The following is a 16,709-nucleotide window of genomic DNA, read 5'->3' on the forward strand; positions in this document are numbered from 1 at the left end:
AATTGATGACAAGATGATCTGTATAAACGCTTGTTTCTCCCTGAGAAGTAATTTGAGAACAGTTCATTTTTGCCTCACAATGCAATGAACATTTTATGTGCTTGTCCTCAGATGAAGGTCTTTACTGTGAGGATCCAGGTGAAGTTGAAAACGCCACTCGTGTACCGACAAGACGAACGGGCTTTCGAAAGAATTTCAAGCCCGACGAAGCGATAATATATTATTGCATACACCAACCTCAAAAACCTGTCACGATAGAGTGCATGAGATCAGGAAAGTGGAACGATCTAAACCCGACATGCAACGACACGAAAGGTGATATTTGAATAAATTCCCATAAAGATTACTAAACTGCAGAACGGCATGGCCAGTCAGTTAATTTATATTTTATTTCTAAAGCGATAATATTGCTTTTTATTTTGTTTTTTATCTCTGGCATCGTAATCAATACTTGTATCTTTTCCATGAAAATGTTCTAATGAAATGTGATTCGGACAAAATTTTACCACGAACTTCAAATTTATTGGTTTCATCACAAAGTCAAGCACCCTAGTTATCGTGTAGCGAAAGTGATTATGAAGCCTTGAAAATGCAATAACCAGTCGATTGCCCTAGCTGCCAATATCCCCACTTTGGTATAATAAGCAACTATGCAGTAGAGAAAATCGTCTTTAAACTAGCAATTGCGGCCGCATACATGGTCTTTGAAGCAAACTTTTTTAGATTTAGTTTTTTACTTGAAATGATTTTTGACTTTCTGAATACAATTTCAGCGTCTCATTTTGTGGAGCAATGTTTCATGTCACCAACTAAGCTGTAGATTATGACTTTCAGAAAAAGATCTTTTCTTGGATTATCCAATTAATACCTTTCCCATAAAAAACACTTCCATTTCTGAGAAAGATCCCAAGCAATGCTCTGGAAAGCAAAATACTTGTCCACCAAGTCATTTTTGCTTAATCGACAACTCTCTCGCAGCTGGTTACAAGTGCTGCAAAACGGAAAACTGCAAAGACGGTAAAGGAATCGTGTTTATACCTTCGAATACACTTCAGTGCAGATTTGTGTATCAGATAACTGATGTCAACACACTTTTTCACTTACAGTTTTAACTCTATTTGAAGGGTCAGTCCAAACAAAAGTACTCTGGCGAGATAATGCCATAATGAAACAAACCAAAAGTTTTCAGGCTTTCTTTTACTTTCCTTTTGCAACAGCCGGCAAATCAGTTCTTTTTTACGTTGATTGAACATCTGCAAACGTTGAATCAACGCCAAAGAACTGATTTGCTGGCTGTAACTAGACATAGAATTAGATCAGTTTGTATCGCAATAATACCGCCCCCAGACAGCAAAATCCACCATTTTACAGCGATTCAACGTGAATCAATGTAAAAATGATGGATTTTACTTTCTGTGGTAGTAACCTATGTTGGGCAAGCGTTTCGTATGTATAAATGCAACGTTATTTGCGATCCTATCACGATATTTGTGCTTTTCAGTCGATCTACCACCAGCTACAGAGCCACCAAAGGAAAACCCGTCATCTTCGCAAACAGTTATTATCATTGTTGGCGTCACATGTGTGTGCCTTCTCGTAGTGTTCATTGGTGCTTGGTTCCTGCGAAGGTAATGGACTCTAAAGCATATTATCTACTGCTTCAAACTGAAGCGATTTTTGTTTCGTACCTTTCTTTGTTGTTCTGATAAATGATTTAGATTGTGTGATGTTGACTCGGCATTTGCAAACCGTTATTGAGTAATTGCATTCTGTTTAGTCATTTACACTTTAAGAACCCCAGGTTTATTACAATTTATTTTATTGCAGACCAAATTGTCTATAGTAGCGAAAACACATTGTTTTGCAATGCAGAATGAGCTAAAAATATTGCGTTAACTCGACATACTGTAAAAACAGTGAAACTGTTCACCAGGCATTTGATAAATAAAGTGACTTGCGTTCTTCTGGTGTCTATGGGCTACTAGGTTACCTCCTGATGATAAGGATTAACAGCATTTCATCGTCCATTCAATTTACCACAGAACATGAAGTCACCGGCACAATTTCATTTTTGGGTGTTAAAAGTGGTTCGCCATAGTTAGTAACAAAAAAAACTAACTACTACTACCATATACAAAAAACCGACACATACAGACAGATACCTGCATTTGAACTCACATCACCCCAAGCATCATAAACTTACAGTGGCCACAACATTGTGCAGCAGACTGGACACTCCCATAACAGATGATTCCGAACGTTCACACCACAAGAAAAACATTTACAATACCTCACTGCTCAACGGATTTCCACGAAAACTTGCTTGCATGCAGCGACCCAAACCGAAACCTTCGCTTCCTCATAAATCTTTTACTTGTCTTCTTTACATATGGAGGGTATCTGACAAAATTCAAGGTATCCTCAATGGCATAGGAATAAAGGTCGCGATGCAACCCTTTCTGACAATAGGTAAATACCTTCCCTTGGCTAAAGACCCCATGAAAGAGGGTGAAGTTTCGTGGTTGATCTACCAAGTTCCGTTGCATGACTGTGATTTAATATTGGACAGACTAAACGTGATCCTAAACCAAGAATCAATGAGCACCAAAGAGCTTTTAAATTTCAACGTCCAGAGAAGTCCGCTCTTCGCAAACACTATAACTTCAGACCATAAAATTATTTGAACCAACGCTTCTATTTTTAGAACTGAAAAGGATTATACAAAAAGATCGTTTACAGAAAGTTGGTACATAAACCAAAATGCACGACGGGTTAACCAGAATGACTGTCAGAGCTTTTTCACTATCGTTGTAAGTGATAGTGTCATATCTGTCTGTCTCATATTATTTCAACGTTTCTTGACGTTGGCCTTAAAGAATAAATATACGCTGCCGGATAGTAGCCTACTGTTTTTAAGCATCACTGCGTTATCAATTAAACTGAGCGGTAATCTTTTGGGTTTTTTAACTCTGATTCTTGCTACTTTGTTTATTTCGTCAGTATGTTTTTGTGTTTTGCCATTTGTTGCTGAACAGGTTGTGTTTACCTGTTTCAGCCCCCTTGATAAAGGCAGTCGTTCTATCTGACGAAACATCGGTAATAAAAGCTAAGCATCATCCTTAACATCAGGAGGTAACCTAGTAGCCTATAGTCACCAGAAGAACGCAAGTCACTTTATTTATCGACATACGTTTGTAAAGAAAGAAAAAAAAAACACAACCATGTCCATTTTTTCCCTGCTAATTCTGACTCTGTGGATTGAGCAGGTGTAAGTTGGGCGGAAATTAAATTCCTTTTGCTTTATTGCTGCTTTTCTCAATACAAGTGGCAGATAAGGTGAACATGGTGTACAGATATACATGTATATTTTTGGATGGACAGCTGAAATCTGTTGGCCCAAGTACTGTATGTTAGTTGCAATGATAGGAAAGCTGTGTGTGGATTTCCGTAGCCAAATCATGTCGTTTTCATTAGCTTTTAATTACAAGATTGTTTACGTGGAATACGTAGTACAAATGTTTTCTACTGAACGATAACGTTTTATCGCACATTAAGCACTGCGACATACTAACCACGTTAATATGTTTCTGATAATTTGGTTTCTTTCAGGCGTTATAAGCAGGGATGTGGGAGCGATTACGAGATGGCGGGCAGACAGGGAAGTGTCTGTTACACTCCTTCTTTTCCACAACCATGTGCGTAATAGCAACTGCTGTTTGTCATTACTCTAAGTTGGACTGATTTTAACGCTTTCTTCTAATGCAGAAATCATTCGATTACTGCTCGTTTGAGGCTAGATCGATACGAATAAAACCTGCTTATTGAGCACCTGTTTTTCTTTTGAACGGTTATTGGTCATGCTTGACTGCCTTACACAGTCACCTGTTCTTAGCACAGTTTCATGGTTTCACACGCAAAACGTAAATTGCGTATTATTGAAACAGCCGCGAACCTTTTACGGCGCAGCTAAACTAGCATTTCAATGTCACTGTGATTTAAAGCAGTTTGCAATGACGAGAGATTAATTTTGCGATTGCTTTTTTCCTCTATAGCAAGCTTCAAGAATGGAGCTGTGTCTGCTGAAGACTTCATTCAATATGTCGCAGTCCGTCATAACAACAACGACCAGCGGTTCATAGAGGAGTTTGAAGTATGTGAAAGTTACTCTGCTGCAAGCGCAATGATATGATGCTGTTGATTAACGTTCAATATTTTTAGTGCAATTTTGAATTGCAACCAATTGCCTGCATTTTGTGAATGCGTTCTCGAAATGGTGTTTGTGAAATAGATTCAATTGAGTTTCGATGATTTAGGAAATTCAAAATTGGGGGGCTCCACGCATCACTTGGGAGGCCTCGATGATGACCGACAATAAAGACAAAAACAGATACACCAACATCGTGGCATGTAAGTGCTTTTACTCTTGTTTCGATACGGTATGTCGTCAACAAAACAATGAATGAAGAAAATGAAGTATCTTTATTGTTTATCTTCTGACAGGTGTCATCAAAATAATGAAACGTTATATGCTTATATTTTAGCAGACACGAATGAAAAAGTGTACCTTGTTCAGAATATTCTTAAGTTTTGCACGTTTTTGGAAAAATCTGTCTTTACCCAACAAGCAAAATCAGTTTGTTTTTTTACGTTGATTTAACGTTTGCCGAATTTAAAAACAGGATCAATTTTTCTAGTTGGATACCTAGCCCGCAAGTTGTCCCTTTCACGATGTTTCATTGGTAAATTCGAAAAGTTTGATTGAAAGGCATTAACATTGCAACAGCAGCTTGAGTTTTACTTCACATGTTAAAATCACGTTTTTATTTTTGCTAACAGACGACCACAGCCGTGTGCGGTTGCACAGGCACAAGCACAGGCATCCGCATCACATGCACAGAGACTCCGATTACATCAATGCAAACTATGTATCAAGTTACTTCAAACCGAAAGCGTACATTGCGTGTCAGGTTAGTTTCAACTTCCGATTCTAAACATGATTGAATTCAGTTTGAAAGAACATAGGCTATCCTACATTTTTACATGGCGTACACTGCAGTCTGTAAAGTGTAAACGTTTAAAAGTGTAAATTTCTAAGGACATGAAGTACCTTGATTTAGTTAGGAGAAGACTTCGTTCTTGAAAGTGTAGACCAGTAGTTCCAACCTAATTGTTTCTGCAAACCAGTGGTATCGAACTTTTGTTAAAACTTACTATCAAACTTGCAAAGCCTCGAAGTGGCCGTTAGTGCTAAACTTTCCATGGACTTTTTGAGGTCTGTGGACCCCGAGTTGGGCACCACTTGTATAAAGACTCCTGTATAGTGACTGTAAAGCTACACGTTTTCGGAAAAATAAATTTGTGAAAGGGTTGTGAGAAACATGTTGCGATTTATTCACTAACATCTTCCCTAGCTCGCAAAATCCCTCTTTTTTACATTGATTGATTCAACGTCTACAGACGTTACATGAACCTAAAAAGGAGGGTTTTTGCAAGCTGGGACGCTTGTTTATGTACGGTAGTCCAAGTTATTACATGAGTTCAATTCCAGCCTTTGTATGTGCAACAAATTACTTTGTTGTTGTGCCATGTTGAAATCTGTTGTGTTGCTCAATATGTTACATGATATTTCGAAAGCTTTAAGTGACGTCGAGATTATTAGCCAGCATTGCAGAAACCAAAAGTGACTAGCACTACCGGAAAGAATGCAACAAAAGCCAACAATAATTCGTGGAAACGTGCCAGACTGGCTGAACAGTGATTTGTTGTAGGATATATCTTGCAATGCATTGCTGCTTGTTATTGAAACTGCTGCCCGAGTTGCTAATGTATTAGAAAAGGATTTGTATAGAAACAGAATCTGCGTCGTTTTTGTGAAGGAATAAGAAACGGCTAATGTTAACGCGTCTGCAGCTTGCAAGCGCCAGATACTTCAAAGCATTTCCAACAATGCAACCTCCCATGTGAAAATTATCACATCCCAGCCGGCAAATGTCGTTTTTACATCAATTCAACCTCTGAAAATGACTGTTCTTCTTGCTGGAACATGCCACGTCTTGTCTTCGGAGGTTTGCAAGTTGCCAACAGTAACAAACTTGCAATTTTGCAATTACTTTGATCCAAGCCACGCCCACCTATGGTATCACGTGCTGCCGTGTCTGTCACATGATCATTTTGGCTTGCATTGGCTCTTTCTCAGCTTTAACTCGTGCCTCGCATCTCCACAGCTTTTGGTCTCATTTGCAATGGTTGCATTCCGGCTAGCAGTGCAACCCTTCTTTCTACGTCTACCGACATTGAACGGCGCTTGACTTCTGTTGAAGTAATGTACGAAGGGCCGCATTGCGCTGCTATTGTTTGAAAGGTTGTTTTCTTGTGAGATCTCTTAGAATTGCATTGCTACCACGTCATTTGCCATCAACTTGCAGCTTTGGTAGAGAGGAAGCCTTGCCTTGATCACGTGTATTTATCAATAGCGCCTTTTTATTGCAGTGATAATTATCACTGAAAAATTGAGTGCCCGGTTCTCGCCTTGGAAAAAGCAATTGACTCTCGACAACGTTTGCACAATGTAAAGCAACAGAACAGTTACAACGCACCCAGAACATTCTACTATATGTGTTTCGTTAATATTGTTTGATTTTGAGGTATATCAACGTCCTGTCAGTGTCAGATCAATGACAGCCGTTGTTTGTTATCAGCAATTTGACGGAAAGCGAGGGGCCATTGTTAACGAGGCGTTATTGGGTCTGTGACGTAAATTTCACAAAGTGACAGCTCAAACGTCTCATGTCTTTCCGATTGTGATTCTGTTGGCTGTTTAACGAGTTTTATGACCAAGAATTCCTGCCAAGTTTAGACAAGCAGTCTGGAGATGAAGCGTTTAAACCTCATTTTCACTGACATGAATAACAAAACTGTTACGTTTTTTAACGTCAGTTTGCATTCAACAAGCTGAGTTTTACACTACCGACAGGGTCCACTCCCTTCAACGTTCTGCGACTTTTGGAAAATGATTTGGGAAAACAACACTGCCACCATAGTCATGATAACTAACCTTGTGGAGAAAGGAAGGGTATGTCTATTTTTAAATTTCTATTGACACCTGTTCGTTTACGGACGCTTTTAACTGAGCAATGTTTCTGGATTGTAGTTGTTGAATTGATCGTAGCCACAGAAATATCCAACTTTTATAACTTGTTTTGTTGAATGCTGCCGTTGGACTGGCTCTGTTAAAATTGTAATTCCTTGTTTTTGTCCTTTTTAATCAATCTTTAACTTTATGCGTACATATAACATGTATACTTCGCTATGCAATAATTGGTAAAATTCCATACTTGACCCTTTGTTGAAGTTGCTGGCATCAACCAAAATACTAGAAAAAAAAAACTTCTTTATTTTAACTTTTGTATCATTATTCACCTGCAGCGAAAGTGTGATCAGTACTGGCCGCAAGAAGGCAAGGAGCAGTACAAGCATATATCCGTGGCTCTGAAGCGCACCGAGTCGTTTTCAAACTACACTGTTCGAACTTTCTCTATTAAGAACACGAAGCTTACAAGACGTAATGTAAGTAGTAGGCCTGTGAGATTAAACTGTGGACGTTAAATGCCACGACAGTGATGTCAGGTCCGTTTATTGCAGCAACTTCCGCTCTGTTGAAAAGTTTTTTGGTATCACGTATCATGTGATAGCAACTCACAAATGAGAGAACTCACGGATCAAGATTTACCAATGCAACTGTTCAAAGTCCATCTCATTTAACTTGTGTTGTTGAATAGTTACACTCAACACAAAACTGAGAAATGACAGGATAGTTTTAATAAAAATACGTTTTCTAAGCTTGTACTTGAAAAATAATGCGGATACCACAACCTCATGTCTTCTGGATTCATCCACTTTATTTAGAACCAGCGTTTCGGATTGCGCTCTTCCACTAGATTCTATCCAAGCTCTTCGCCTCTTAATCTCCCTATCTTGCTTCACTTACAGTATTCTTGTGTCCTCTTTAATCTTATTTTTAATTCTTGCAAAATTTTACCTATGTAATTCTCTTTTCTCATCTAGAAGATTTTCGTGCGTGTCATATTAGTTTTGTAATGATGTCTACCCTAACCTAGAATCCAAACTTTTTGTTTGTAGGCCAGAGGTGGAGAAAGGAGAGTCCTCCAGTTTCACTTCACAGAGTGGCCTGATCATGGGACTCCGGAGTATCTTCTTCCTGTCCTCACTTTCATCCGGAAATCGTTTGGTGCCAATCCTTCCCATGCGGGTCCTATAGTCATTCACTGCAGGTACATAAGAATTTTGCTTGTAGTGAGACTGAGACACCATTGATTCAATAACTGAAAACTTTCCACCCAGCTAGCAAAATTTGTCATTTTTGCATTGACTCAACGTCTGCAGTCGTTGAATCAACGTAAAAATGACAGATTTTGCTAGCTGAAAATAAACTGTTTGTTTCAGATTTTCCAATTGGATTGTGAACTTCCCGTAGTTTTCATCCGAAACAAAAATCTCTGTTCCTGATTATTTTTATATTTTAACTATGTGGCTTATACTTGTATTCACGCAACGAACGGATCATTTTATCTTACGAGCTAACTACAACGTCTAACGACGTAAGAAGGACAACCGTCATGGAATGAGTGGAAGCTTAAATTAACTTTGTTGCCCTACACAGGGAAGTTACTGGTAAAGGATTTCCTCATTAAGTATTGTTGCAACTGTTACCCTAACTAAGTCTAGTTTCAATCGAAACACCAACCGTTCAAAAGGATCTGTCTGCCGTGGTATCATTGTCTTGCGATGCCATGCGTCGGTGCATTAAGTCATCGGCCAGACACGCTCAGCTGCTTTTGAAAATTTGACGAAAAATTGTATCACTTTTGCATTCATAAGTAGTAGTCCATGACATGCAAGTTTTTCTGATAGCTGTTACCATGAGTGTCCCAACTGTCTTTTTTTCGCATAGTGCCGGTGTTGGCCGCACAGGAACATACATCGTCATCCATAGCATGATCCAGATGTTACAAGCGACCGGAAGTATCAACATCAAGGAATATCTACGTCATATCCGCTTGCAGAGGAACCACCTCGTTCAAACTGAGGTAAATTTTAATGTTTGGCAGTTTTGTTTTTGGCGCACAACTACACCTTTTGTCTTTTCAACGTTACAAAGTAACTGCGGTATGCAAATTATGACAAGACCAAAGACTGAGCCCTGAGTGAAGACCTCCTCAAAAATTCGCATTGTAGTTATCTTTTCCCAAACAGCAAAGCAACCGTTTTGTACATTGATTCAATGTAATGTAAAAAACGATTGATGTGCTTTCTAACTATGGATGGGGTTGTCAGGATTGCTTTCTTGCATTGAAAGTGTAACCATGCCCATTTTTTCCCTGCTAATTCTGACACTGTGGATTCAGCAGGTGTAAGTTGGGCGGAAATTAAATTCCTTTTGCTTTATTGCTGCTTTTCTTAACACAAGTGGCGGATAAGGTGAACATGGTGTACAGATATTCTTGTATGGACCGCTGAAATCTGTTGGCCCAAGTACTGTTTTTTAGTTGCAATGATACGAAAGCTGCGTGTGGATTTCCGTAGCCAAATTATTTCGTTTTCATTAGCTTTTAATTGCAAGATCGTATGCGTGGAATATGTGGTGAATTATTTCTAATATTGTAAGCTTAATTCTGGTAGTTTCGTATCATGATGGAGTTTTTGATTCTTGCTTTTACTGTAGCAACAAAGGAACATTTCCGCTTGTTGACTGAAACTGGTCGAAACGCCTATGTAGTTATAGATTGCGCGGCTCCTCACGTAGAAAATTATCAATCTTTGATTATTTTTTTGCTTGTGTCAGGACCAGTACGTGTTCGTGCACGATGCCCTGCTGGAGTACATCGTGAGCGGGATCACCGAGTGCTCGCTATTGCAACTCGCCCCTTACTACCAGGAGCTGGTCGCGTCTGTGCAGGGCGTCGGTAACGGCGTCCAGCCCGGTGCGGAAGCCGGTGGAGATGTCGGCCGCGCCGTGTTGAGGTCCGGTTTGGAAAAGCAGTTCATGGCAAGTTGGACACAAGTTTCTAATTAAGAAATTGTTTTTTATTTCTTTTTGCTATTATGAGTGTGGTTTCCGAGAGAACCAGCTTAAACAAGTGCACTGACAACAACGCTATTTTGTCAAGTGAATTTCTAGACTTAGAGCATACTAGGTAACTGGATAGCTCATCTACCTTCTGTTGTCAGTGATGCTAAAATATTTCTCCTCCTCCGCAGAAGGTGGTCTACTCCCGGAGCGACTTGTTGGATTGTGACTTCGCTCTTCGTTCGGTGAACGAGCGGAAGAACCGACCTTCCGCCGTGCTTCCCGTCTTCCGCTCCCGCGTGCCTCTCTGCAATCGCACGAGCGCCGAAGGATCGGACTACATCAATGCATCCTTTGTTCAGGTAGTCAAAAACAGATTTCGAGGACTGGCTACTGATGTTATTCACAAAGAAAAGCGATTAGATTTTTGTATTTAATCATGTCTGCTAATTTTTTTGTCTTTTAAGTGCGACTTTGACTTATCTTGACAGTTACTTGAATTTTTGTTGAAACTATTCAAGCATACAGTTTCTATTCATTGCATTTATGTCGATATCTTGTATTCGTTTATATAGAAACACAGTTTAACTTATACTTTAAAACGATTTTTATTTTTGTCGAAATGAACTAACAAAACTGGAAAATAATTTGCAAAGAAATCAAGACCGAGGAGATTTTTTGTCAAAATGAAATTTCGCTGCACAAAATCTCTGTATTGAACACCCGTCTATCTGAAAAATTTTTAAGAACATGGTTAAAATTTTGAACTTTAAGTTTTATGTGCTTTCTGCGTTTAGAGATTCTCCTACGGTTTGTTTTCGTTTCGAGTTGATATTGAAGCAAATTGCTGCATGTCGAAGCACTTTTCATATTTTTGTTTTAAACTGCCTTATCTCATGAGTGATCTCTAACCACCGCTTCTTCAAGGGTTATCGGAACAGTCATGAGTTCATCATCACGCAACTGCCTCTGTCGAACACAAGAAACGACTTCTGGCAGTTGATCTGGGACCACAACTGCATGACCATCGTCACTATCATGGATCAAGAATGGGTGAGGAGCCTGCTTTAACAAACTAAACAGTAACCCTGCTATCTATTTCATGTCAGCGTTGCTGGAGCGAGCAGTTGGTTGGGATGCTGCCTTCTGAAATATTTTTACCTTCTCGGCATACGCTATAGTATATAGAACTATAAAGGTTGAAATTTGCATTTCGATGTCAGTTTTGGTCGTCCAATACCGTCAGCTCGGTTTTCAACGTGCATTTGAGCTATCAAACAACTTAATTTGTAGAGCTGTTGGTATGAAAAGTTTATTTGACAATTACCTTCACTCATTACGGCTGAGACGCTTACGACCTGCCTTGAAATGGTATGCAAGGTCTTCAACGAAGCGATATCATTAAGCCAATGATTTTCTTGCATTAAAATTATAGCCATGCCCATTTTTTCCCTGCTAATTCTGATTCTGTGGATTCAGCAGGTGTAAGTTGGGCGGAAATTAAATTCCTTTTGCTTTATTGCTGCTTTTCTTACCACAAGTGGTGAATAAGGTCAACATGGTGTACAGGTTTTCTTGGACAATACCTTATTCAGCTTTCAATTGATGCAGAATGCTTGATTACGCTACAAAATCCTCTTTCAGAACCCGGACGCCGACCCGTACTGGCCTATAGTTGACAAGCCGTACCATTGCAAGTCCTTCAACGTCAGCTTCAGTTCTGAGACCGCTATTATGACCGAGGACCAGGGTTGTGAAGTTGTGACCAGAGAATTTATATTGGAAGCGACAAAGGTAAGACGTCGCTTTGACTGGAACAACGTGCTTTCGTGTGACGTAAAAGGAATATTCAGCTGTTGATATACTGGTCGTATTTCGAGACTGCAATAGATGTATGTTGGACATCTGGCGTTTTTACCTGGTCGCTAATCAATGACTTCTTCCAGGACGACTACGTTTTAAAAGTGATGCAGTTCCAGCTGAGCGACTGGAACAAGGAGGTGCCGACAATCGCGCAACTGAAAGCTGTCGGCGCCGTCGTCAAGCACACGTCTGCAACAGAGGGACCGACGGTTGTACAGGACAGGTAGGAGTTTCGTCAAAAAACAATTTAGACTTGTCTTCCATGCTGCTATATAAATATTCTCATATTTTTCTGGGAATTTGCGAAATTGGGCATGGCCTACAATAACGAAGTAGAAAAGACTTTGCCGTTTCGATCGAACTTCGCAATTCATAGTACCATCATCATTCATCATCTCTCACTTAACTTTTCAAACCCATGGTCTTCACATAAATATTCGATTGCATAAGGCTAGCGTTGTAAGATATTCCATTACAACTGTTCAATGTTCCAGGCTCGGTGCCACTGCTGCGGCGCAGCTGACCTGCTGGCATTGCATGCAGTGCCAGTTGGATAACGAAAACACTGTTGACGTTTACCAGACGTCAGTAGTAGCTTGCCAGATGAGGCCTCGCGTATTCACCGACCCGGCGCATCTCAAGTTCTTATATGAAGCCGTTCTATTGGAGGTATCTGCACAATGCGCTTTGTTTTAATGAAAAATTGAGGTTTATCACATGCAATGAAAAAGATTAAAATGTGTATGACTGCCAATCAAAAGCAATGTTTTTGGTTGCAATGCTGGAAATTTGAAAAACTGATCGTAAAATTGAGCCTGTTTGTCGTAGCGCAGTCGGAACGATTTTAAACTTTGTTTTTCATACGTTTAGGCGAAGGTACGATCTGACTTTAACCAAGCTGGCGGGGACAACAAGGCGATTTCTTCCCGAGAAAGTTCATCCAACGGAGTCCACTTCAATAGTTCAGCTCTCGGCAGCACCAGCCTCTCTGACGTCACGGAGACCGACAAACTTGTTGCTTGATTTCGCGTTCCGCTTGACTTTAAATTGACGTTATTTCCATCATATGGAAAGTCTACTTTTGCTAACTCCACAAAAAATTCCATTTTTGCCGAGGTTGCTATTCAATATTCTGCTTTGTACGATTGTTTTTTCTCCGTGCTTTTTGTCCTGTGTGCTTTCTTCCTGTCATGCCCCAAATTCACCCATTCTCGGTGCCTTTCACTTCTGTACTAGGTGCGTATATTTATTTTCTCAGTATTACCTGCTCATTGTTTTTGGACTTTTAACCCTTTTACATATTGTAAGAAGCGATTTTATGTGTTGTATATTTCCAACAATCTCACAACAACCTCTAGTGTTTATTCAAGCCTAACTCGTCGCCTCCAACTCAAAAGTTTTCGAATTGCTGCCTTGCAGATTTAAAGACATGTCATCTTTATTATTTAGCGATGGATGTGACGAAATATTCTAGAATAAATACGTAGGTCTCATGGTACTTTTTTGTTTTGATGTCGACTTGTTGGATTGGTACGTTTTTCTATATTTACGACCGACGTTGTTTACGTCAGACGTTGAATCAATGTAAAAAAAGACGGCTTTTACTGTACGTAAGCCTTTCGTGGAATCACTTTTTGCAACGTAGCCTTGCACTCGTTTCTTCGATAATGTTGTATCTTTCTCAATGTTGGAATTACACGATCGTTTGCTGAACAAGCTCCGTCGTAGCCTACCAGGCATGCCCGACCGTCTTGTGCTTGACAAAGATCATCTCAGCAGTTTTTCCAAGTAAAATGCAACATTGATGAGATGCCTCAAATGTAGACATTTTGGTCGAGATGGAATAAGCACAACGGGGCCAGTCATGTATGGTATCATGCAACCGTATTCATTTGAAATCCATTTTCCTCCGAGCTTTTATCATTAAATCCTCTAATAGTGGTTGAAGACGCAGGTAAAAAAAAACGTTTTAATTCTTTACTTCATAAGCGACGCCTTTGCTTACTGTTACTTGTGCACAAGCAAAGCTCTGCAGAGAGCGAACATTGCTTTTCAATATCAAGAAGCACGTTGCTGTACATTTCTAAATAAACGTTTTTTGCGTTGTGTCGATGTTGTTTTGAAAATGGTCTCACCGAAACTCGCGTCTTCCTGACTAGGCTGATCAAACGTTTCACAATAATATCTCAAACGTATAGGCCACGCTACAAGCCTTTCAAAAGAGCTATGGCTGACGATCGAAAGTGATTCCATTATGAAATTGTTACCGTAAGGTAACCTACGTTTTTACGTAGTTTAGGGTGGTTAAAGCTTATAAGTAGCACTTTCATTGCGAACATTTCAACCCCTGCAAGTGTTATTTTGAACGGAATTTTCGTTTGAGCTTTTGGGTGCGGTAGACACATTTACATGACAAAATTTTACCATTGTCACTTAAACCTGGAACCAGGCGCGGATTTATGGGGGGGAAAAATTGTAGAAATTGTATGTTTCCGCATCAAATGGTTTGATATGCTTCTAAACAGCTGATATTAGTCCCTCGGCATCACAATTGATGAAAATGGTTGTTTTAATGTCTATTTTCTAGCATATCGTATATGTCGTAGTATCATTGTTCATATCTGTTTAGCTTTTTCTTTCTTTTTAATTGATTCTCAAATTTTCTGGCCCCCCCCCGAAAAAAACTCTTAGATTCGCGCCTGCCTGGAACCAATCATAAGCTACGTTTTCCGTGAAGTGAAAAAGCGCAAAAAGCAGATGATACAAAGCAAATTAGGCGTTTGTTTGGTAGTCAGCTGTTTGGGTTAGGGCTAGAGCAGAGATGAACAAACTAAGCTACGGCCCGAAACAAAATTTTCTGTGCGGCCCACGAAACCCTGAAGCAATTTAATGAAAGAATAATAATAAAATCGCTTTAAAATTTCAATTACAAGCCTACAATGACTTACATTTTTTCTTGATGTATTTCATTTTGATATTATTGTAATGGTTTGCTCCCCCTTGACCGATAGAATTAGAGAAGATTTTTCATTGCATTATAGCCTACCTAAAGAAAGCCTCTGTAAATCATCATTCCAAATCAAACATGTTATGGGTCCTGTGATACATACATGCATTTAATTTTGCACGAGAAGGTAGTTTCGACCCAGTACTTTTAGAATTCCCCTGATCTGTCCTCAGCAGTCAGCAACACTTCTGGAAGGAGCCACTTTTTATTGCTCGAAGCGCACTCACGCAATTCTGCGCGAAAGAAAATGCGGAACATGATGTTTCAGATAAGGCATATGACATCTGTAAGCATGTCTCTCACGAGTAACTTCAATCTTTGCTTATAAATTTCGAGTGTCATTCAATCCGTAAAATTTTAGTTAAGTGTTTGCCCGAATTTCAAAAGAGAAACTTTTTCTGACTAAATTCACACGGACAGAGACCCAGCTCTACGAAAGAATGTCTTAGTGGTGATTGAACGCGATCAATTAAGCGTACAAATATATCGGGTGTTGATTGCTGTCGTCTCTATTTATTGAAAGACACAATCAGGGGTTTATTGGGTTTGATGCGGGCTAAAATAACGTTCACCTGGCGAGACAAATAGCAACAGAACTGACAGAACGAAACGTAACACAGATTGCGCAACAAGGACACTTGAATGACACATGACAATACACACACCAGTTCGTGTGTTGCAGATGCAAAGGGGCAACATCCAATATATCAACATCCCTTCTTGTTTACATGAGTGTTTGTACAGTACAAAATAACAGTTACCAAACATAAATAATATAACACCATTCACAAAATCTTCACCAAAAATAATCACAAAGTTTTACTGGAGGTCTACGATTTCTTTGTGGTCTTTCATCAGGGGTAGACCTATCAGCATTGGGTAGTACATTGTTACAAGGAGGTACATAATTATTGTTGTTGGCTCTTGAATTGAAATACGGTGCATTTAATTCATTATCATCCGTTCGGCTTTGGTTTTCACTGCGATCAATACGAATATGAACACGGTTTCGTTTGTATGTGACACCATTCATAGATTTAACGATGTAAGTGCGTGACGATAGTTTTCTCACAATTGTACCACTGTGCCATTCTTTCTTTTCTGGGTTTTGATAAAATACTTTTTGGTTAACAAGCAATGCAGGCAAACGTTTGGCAGTTTTGTCATAGTATTTCTTAATGCTATTTTTCCGTTTTTGCCGTTTACAGTGTTCCACAGATTTGCAGTGCTTGGTAATCACAGGTAGAACAGAGCGAGTTTGTCGTCCAAATACAATTTCAGTGGGACTAACACCAACATCCTAACGAGGAGTGTTACGGATTTCAAGTAAAGCTAAATACTGATCGTCATGGTTTTTAGAAGTACGTTTGAACATGTTTTTTAAAGTTTTTACTGCGGATTCCGCTTTACCATTTTCTCGTTGATGACCAGGGCTGGAAACAGTGTGCGTAATATTCCAGTTAGCACAAAAGTTTTTAAATGCAGCAGACATAAAAATAGCAGCAGAATCAGAATTCAAACATTTTGGAATACCATATCGTGCAAAATATTTTTTTAAACAGTGTACAACAGACATTGCGGTTGTGGATGTCAATAAGTCGGCTTCTATAAAATTAGAGTAATAGTCAACAGTGACTAGATAAGATTTACCATTAAATTCACACAAATCAACACCACATTTTTCGAAAGGAAAAGTTCCTTCGTTGTGTTGTTTTAAAGGTTCTTTTGTGTTGCAAGGTTTTAACTCAGTTT

The 16,709-nt window shown here is 39.4% G+C and overlaps 1 protein-coding gene across 3 annotated transcripts in view; it reads left to right on the forward strand.

Annotated features, from left to right (window-relative positions):
• LOC145786950 (receptor-type tyrosine-protein phosphatase gamma-like) overlaps positions 1 to 14,058 on the forward strand; it is a 28,380-nt gene extending 14,322 nt beyond the window's left edge. For all 3 annotated transcript variants that reach the window (XM_082598698.1, XM_082598700.1, XM_082598699.1), the window contains 18 exons: positions 112 to 315; positions 835 to 1,017; positions 1,502 to 1,628; positions 3,610 to 3,695; positions 4,053 to 4,150; positions 4,314 to 4,407; positions 4,837 to 4,967; positions 6,974 to 7,072; positions 7,426 to 7,566; positions 8,140 to 8,291; positions 8,972 to 9,107; positions 9,863 to 10,066; positions 10,279 to 10,449; positions 11,015 to 11,140; positions 11,732 to 11,881; positions 12,034 to 12,173; positions 12,445 to 12,619; positions 12,821 to 14,058. In XM_082598698.1, the coding sequence (XP_082454824.1) occupies positions 112 to 315; positions 835 to 1,017; positions 1,502 to 1,628; positions 3,610 to 3,695; positions 4,053 to 4,150; positions 4,314 to 4,407; positions 4,837 to 4,967; positions 6,974 to 7,072; positions 7,426 to 7,566; positions 8,140 to 8,291; positions 8,972 to 9,107; positions 9,863 to 10,066; positions 10,279 to 10,449; positions 11,015 to 11,140; positions 11,732 to 11,881; positions 12,034 to 12,173; positions 12,445 to 12,619; positions 12,821 to 12,973 (2,570 nt within the window). In that variant the 3' untranslated portion in view covers positions 12,974 to 14,058. The remainder of the gene's footprint in view (positions 1 to 111; positions 316 to 834; positions 1,018 to 1,501; positions 1,629 to 3,609; positions 3,696 to 4,052; positions 4,151 to 4,313; positions 4,408 to 4,836; positions 4,968 to 6,973; positions 7,073 to 7,425; positions 7,567 to 8,139; positions 8,292 to 8,971; positions 9,108 to 9,862; positions 10,067 to 10,278; positions 10,450 to 11,014; positions 11,141 to 11,731; positions 11,882 to 12,033; positions 12,174 to 12,444; positions 12,620 to 12,820) is intronic.
• Positions 14,059 to 16,709: the final 2,651 nt, after the last annotated feature.

This window comes from Aplidium turbinatum, chromosome 17 (genome assembly GCF_918807975.1).
Source record: "Aplidium turbinatum chromosome 17, kaAplTurb1.1, whole genome shotgun sequence".
NCBI lineage: Eukaryota > Metazoa > Chordata > Ascidiacea > Aplousobranchia > Polyclinidae > Aplidium > Aplidium turbinatum.